The following is a 6,083-nucleotide window of genomic DNA, read 5'->3' as shown; positions in this document are numbered from 1 at the left end:
CGCCTTCGCGTAGTCTCTGGACACCAGGAATCATTACACATCCATACTGCTAGATCACTCTGCCTAAGCGTATAGTTTGTATGGGCCAGAGTTGAAAACTCTGACATGCAGTCTTTTGAATTCAGTTGCCGTCCTGTGAGTCAACGTAACTTGGAGGGACGGCATCTCATTTTCCCAGTCATCTTGCTTTATTATAGTTGCGTTAATATGATTGCTGGTCTGCGTGCACACGCAGCTTACTGCTGGTTTCTCCGCGCATTCCTCAATCCTCGCTACTATCGTGCCTGCTAGGATGCGGCATCGTTTTCGTGTGAAGTTCACGAGTAGAACGCGATTTATCCGCCCTCGTGAGTAACCGTGCACCGCCACGAACCTCCGCGCGTGGGCTCCTCGGGCCATTCCCAAGGGAGGTTCCACACATGATCGTGGTGATGCTCCGTAGTGTCTACGAAGCTGTAGTGGTACGTAGGGACATAACCAGCTAGCGCTTTCCCACCTGTGTGATCCTCTTCAAAAGTCAGACTCGAAGGTGGTGGGTGCATCGGTGTAATTTGCTTGTGTACAGTTAAAGTATTACAAGTAGTACAGTCTACAGCTAAACTCCCGCTCACTTCAGGTCCGTATGGTTTAACCCTGACAAGGTTACTTTTTCTGTTCCTGAGTGACCCAAGATGGAAAAGATTTTCTTCCGGATCTGGTTCCGCTACTCGTCGTCCGAGGGGCGATTCAGAACGCGGCCCGGATAGCCGTGCTAAAAGCTACCGCGGAAGGTTTCTTCCAGGAACAGCAAGATGCTGCAGAAAAACAGAGGCTGATGTGATACTTTGGAATCCAATCAAAAGTAAAGAAAAGAACCGTGGCACCATCCCTAGGTGCTTTGCCTACTGATGGTTTGACTTAGTCCGTTGTACCTGCTTGCCTCATCAGCCACGAGGCCTCACTGCGCTAAGCCATTCTTTTCTCTTTTTTCACGCAAACAGATGACTCCTTCTGAACACACCACAAGGTTCTCCTGTCTTCTTTCTTTGTCACGCTCCAGATTCCCACCTCTCTCAAATGCCCACCTTGGTGACATATGTACATACATACAAATCTCTCACCGCCGCCGAAAACAACACTTTCTTCTTTTTAATGAACAGAAACATGAACACCGCTGCACGGGTGACAGCCGTCTCTCGAGAACCTCTTCAGCCAGCGAAACCGACCGACAGAATAGAAGAAAAAGGAATCAAAAAATCAACTCATCCTCTCTTTTCTTGATGTCTCCTTCTTATTGATGAACTGCACATATCAATCATATCTTCAACACAAGTGTGGCGCACGATCCTTTCTTTCTCCTCGTCTTCCTCGTCCTTAGACAGAGACACCACCGGTCTCCCCCTCGCCTTGGTGGGGAGACAGAAGGAGTTTCTCTACGAAGTCACTTTAATAGTTAGAAGTTTCACATCCTGTTTCGGCTTGTCTTCGATGTTGGTTGGCACCTGGGGAAAGAAAGAAAAGAAAGTTCCATTCTCAACAGGCCTCCATCTCCATGAGACAGTCACTAACCTATCTAAAAGGAAGATGTGTCTCAAGATGAACGAAGTGGTCCGTCTACTGCTTTAGAAACAATTGGTTGTATACCAAGGGGGAGCTGATATGTTTACTATGTACGCATGTCGATTGTTCAAGAGCCCCGGACCGGCATAAGATCTCTGACACATACGAACTTTTAGTGCGGCAGATTTCTCCTTTCTGAGAGAACCCTCCTGTCACCCAGGTAAGAATTCCACCGCGAGACATGAAGATAACCGCCTGACCGGACACCCTCCTCCTCAAAGGGTTCTTTCCGAGTCTATCTATGTTTGGAGAGATACTTGACTGAAGATATCTAGACATCCAAAGGAATCTAGCGAATCCTTTTTTTAAAAAGCTAAAAATAAAGGCTTAAAAATTCTAAACTTATGCTTCACTTTATATGACACGCTGAGAAACTGGCTTTCGTCCTGTGTGATGAAAGCAACACTCGGTGCTATTCGATGGAGCTCTCCATCCCATCCACACATCTTCGTACGCTGTGATGTACAATTATCTTCATATCACAAGTAGCGACGTTTCTCTGAACTTCAGAATGCCGAGCGGCAACCACTACTTCATTTCCGCACTACATACATCTATTGAAGCATCGACACAGACACGACGCAATCTATCTATCTATCCATCTATCTTTAACGTATCTATCCTTAACCTATCCGTCTCCATCTATTTATCTTTGACAAAACACCGAAAACATCGTGAAGCTCCCGTCACCATCATGATTCATACAACGAAAGAGATAGCATAGTCTCTATCTGTACCGTTTCATGGTCTCGTCCATCTACTATTTCTATAACCCTACATCGACAGAAGCAGTCGGGCCACCCTCCCCTCTCCATCCGATCCACTCATGAGTAGAGAAGCCTATCCTAGCCGGAGAGAAAGAAAGAGACAATGAATGAATGGCCCTTCGCAAGTCTTCTTCTCCATCCAGAAGATATAGGATATCTCCTCCTCTACGAACGAGAAGCCACAACCCGTGACATGTTGATCTCCTTCCCTCCGTCTCGATGAAATCCGACCAACTTCTTAACGATACCAAGATGAAGACTTACACTCTCAATTTTTGTAACAACATCCATGCCTTGCACGACTCTTCCAAAGACTGTGTGTTTGTTATCTAACCAACTACAAGGGACGGTCGTTATAAAGAATTGCGAGCCGTTTGTATTGGGTCCAGCATTCGCCATAGAAACAGTGAAAGGTCGGTCATGCTTCAAGGATCGATGAAATTCATCTTCAAAGTCGCCACCCCAGATCGATTCTCCTGTTGAGAGAAAAGAATGATTCGCACACACAAAGACGGCAGTCCAACGACGAAACCAAAGAAAGAAAAGAAGTAGAAACAATCTTCACATGAAGAGATAGATAAGAAAGGAAAGTCACCCTGAATCTTCTTCTCTCAGCGGTTATGACAGGCGGTTGATTGAGAGAGGAAGAGGCGAAAGAAAAGACAGCAGATAGAGAAAGAAAGGAAGACAGAGAGGAAGAGAGGGCGCAGCTGGCATGGGTGAGAACTGATTTGCGAGAAGCAGACGATGACGAAAGAAGAGAAGAGATAGGCATACGAAGACGCAGAAATAGATAAAGATAAGTATGGTCTATCTATCTATCCATCTATCTATCTATCTCCAGACACATTCTGCAGAAAGAGAAGACACCTACCAAGACAACTACACTCTCTTCTCTCTCTTCTACCTTTACCTCCCCTACCTATCTATTCCTCTGAAGAAGGACGACGCCAGCTTGATCGTCTTAGCAGCTGCATGTACACCTCATATCGTCCCTCCTCTCTGTAGCACCCACCTGGTGCCCCCCCTTCGTCTCCCCTTCCCGTTCCTTCACCAGTTTCTTCTCCCCCCTTTCCATTTCTTCTTCTTACCTCCTGTTCCATCTCCATTAGGATCTCCAGTTTGGATCATGAAGCCTTTGATAACGCGATGGAAAATGCATCTATCATAGTAGCCATTTCTTGCATGGGTGCAGAAGTTTTCGACCGTCTTCGGACACTCTTGATAGAACAAGCGTATAAAGATATCACCATAGCTTGTGAAGATAGTCGCTGTCTTCCCTAGGCGAAGATACGAAGAAGGAACCATAGATGATCCTGCCGCAGCTGTCGAAACAAAGAGAAAGACAGGAGAACAGAAAGAACGAAAGACAGAAAGAAAGAAAGAAGGAATGAAAGGAAAGGCGGAAGAAGGAAAAGGAGATAGGTGTTAAAGAGGTAGTTAGCATTAGTGTTCTTCAGTTCAGAGAGGATGCTCGTGATTTAAGAGATCTTCAGAAAGGTGGTTCGAATGTGAGAAGGAAAGACAGTCTTCTGCTTCGCCGTTCTATCTTTCGAGATGACTTTTTTATCTGTGCTTTCATTCTCTATTGTTGGTCTTTCATCGTAGTGTCTGTATATATATGGAGCTCAGAAAGATGGAGGGTTTTCTTAAAAGGGGAGAGTGAAAGAGAAAGAGAGAAAGAAAGAGAGGAGGAGATAGTAAAAAAGAGGAGAGAATGGAAAAGAGAAGAGAAGAGACCGAAAAAGAAAATAGAAGAGAAGGCGGGAAAAAAAGAAGAGTGGAAAACAAAGATGCGAGAGAAGAAGAGAATAGAAGAGAGGAGAAAAAAGAGAGAAAAGACGAGATCGATGAAGTGCTTACGGGCGATAGCTTCTTGTTCTTCCTTAGATGGCTTTTCATTGAAAATATCCCGTAAGTCGACAAGTCCGTCCTTCTGAGCGTCAGGAGTAAAGAAATAAACTCTGAAGCGAAAAGAAGAAAACAACATGGAGAGGCAGATACACTTGAACAAGAAAACAGTGTACATACACTCGGAGAACGGAAGAGTGTGCATACACTCCAAGCAGAAAGACAGGGCACATACATACGGGGGATTAGAACAAGAAGAAGTAGAAAAACAGAATAGATAAAGAAGTAGGTACAGAATTTCTTGAGACCCCCCCTTCCTGTAGCTCGTCTTAGCTAGGTAAAAATCGATTGAATTAACACCTTCTGACAATCGAAGACAGTCAAGAAGACATCAAGATATCCTGAGAAGAGAAAGATAAATCTCTCTCTCTTCTTGTACATCTATTAAGCAAAAAAGCAGATCACTAAAGAGAGCTTTGAAGAAAGAATCTCTTCATCAGTCGCTTGTCTCCTCGTAATCATCTAAACCCACAAAGAGGACAGCAACCCGAGAAGATAGGGGGGTGTACATACACCCTGTTTCGCCCTACCCCCTTTTCATATAGAAGACATGAAACGAAAAGTGAAAGAGTGACTGGTTCTTCAACTTCCCCTAGAAGCAAGGGGTGAAGATAGGAAGCTGAGGACGAGAATCAAGGAAAAGTAGCTATATCAATATGTATGTATGTATGTGTCTCTTCCTTGCCTGTTTTTCTTGAAAGCCGAGGCGACAATAAGAGAATCGATACGATCATTCCTATTCTCTCCTGGCTTTGTGTCTCCTCCTTTACCCCCTAGAAAAACTGTCGTCGCGGCCTTCCTCTATCACACACACACATTCATACATATTCGTACATACATACATGTTCAGGCATATCCATACATACATGCTCGTACATTCAAGGCAAAGCATTCATCGACACAAAACTGGGAGATAGACGGGACTGACCGAGAACATGTCTCTTATACATCATTCGGTTTGGACTCAAACAAGACGTATACATACTTACATACTTGTATGCATGCACAGATGCTGATAGATCCCCAGAGAGATAGATATGTACGAGACATATAGACGTAAGTATCATGTTCTCCCGCCAGTCATTCGGAACGTGTAAGTGAGCCTCCGTAACTGTCCAGCCCGTTCCCTTCCTCCTTCTCATGCTTGTAAAGACCCCAAGAAGACACGAAAGAGCAGCTCCGAGAAAGATATGAATAGATTGTCATGTGAATGAAAATAAGATGAATATCCAGCCTCCCTAAGAAAAGATACAGTTAGCTTCCTTTTTTATCTTTTGCTTACTTATGGACTGCGCTGCTATTATTATTAGCCACTGGAAATCGAACGCGGGAGTTAAGGCGTGACGCGCTTGGAAAGAGCCACGGGCCATTCGAAGCGTCACACTACTAGTAACGTATCTATCTATCTAAGAGGTCAAACACATAAGACACCACCGAGAAAAAGAGAGAAGAAAGAAGATCTCTCTTATGACCCCGCCTCTTCCAGACCTTGTGAGCTTTTCCTTGATAGAGCGCGATCGACAGAAATCGAAGGCTATGCTCGGGCTTGCCTATGAGACGAGACAACTACAGAAAGAAGAAAGGGAGAAGACGAGCAAGAAGATTAGAGAGACAAGAAGAGAGAGAGACAGATAGGGAGAAGAAAGAGAGGAAACATAAAGAAAGAGAGAGAGAAGGAAGGTATGTGACTCGCTTGAAGAGATAGAATGAGAGGGAAGAATGAATCTGAAAGAGATATGGCCCCGCGGGATGGCTCTGTATCTGCTGATAGATACAGTAGATGAAGAGATAGACTGAAGATAGACA

The 6,083-nt window shown here is 44.6% G+C and overlaps 1 protein-coding gene across 1 annotated transcript; it reads right to left on the bottom strand.

Moving 5' to 3' along the window:
* Positions 1 to 1,024: 1,024 nt before the first annotated feature.
* Positions 1,025 to 5,843, bottom strand: CSUI_000094 (peptidylprolyl isomerase domain-containing protein). The gene is made up of 6 exons (XM_068060328.1): positions 5,766 to 5,843; positions 4,965 to 5,078; positions 4,230 to 4,330; positions 3,458 to 3,691; positions 2,631 to 2,842; positions 1,025 to 1,481 (listed from the first exon to the last, which is right to left on the bottom strand). The coding sequence occupies exons 2-6, from the start codon at positions 5,009 to 5,011 to the stop codon at positions 1,413 to 1,415; spliced, it is 663 nt and encodes a 220-aa protein (XP_067927698.1). The 5' UTR covers positions 5,012 to 5,078; positions 5,766 to 5,843; the 3' UTR covers positions 1,025 to 1,412.
* Positions 5,844 to 6,083: the final 240 nt, after the last annotated feature.

The sequence above is a fragment of the Cystoisospora suis genome, assembly GCF_002600585.1.
Source record: "Cystoisospora suis strain Wien I chromosome Unknown contig_38, whole genome shotgun sequence".
Classification (NCBI taxonomy): domain Eukaryota; phylum Apicomplexa; class Conoidasida; order Eucoccidiorida; family Sarcocystidae; genus Cystoisospora; species Cystoisospora suis.
This window is presented reverse-complemented; position numbering and strand designations above follow the sequence as displayed.

Coding starts and splice junctions, on each gene's coding strand:
- CSUI_000094 (XM_068060328.1), bottom strand. CDS start 5,011: ATGATCGTATCGATTCTCTTATTGTCGCCTCGGCTTTCAAGAAAAAC. Junction 3,692..4,229: donor AGAACAAGAAGCTATCGCCC/GTAAGCACTTCA, acceptor TTGTTTCGACAG/CTGCGGCAGGATCATCTATG. Junction 1,482..2,630: donor TTGTTACAAAAATTGAGAGT/GTAAGTCTTCAT, acceptor TTCTTTCCCCAG/GTGCCAACCAACATCGAAGA.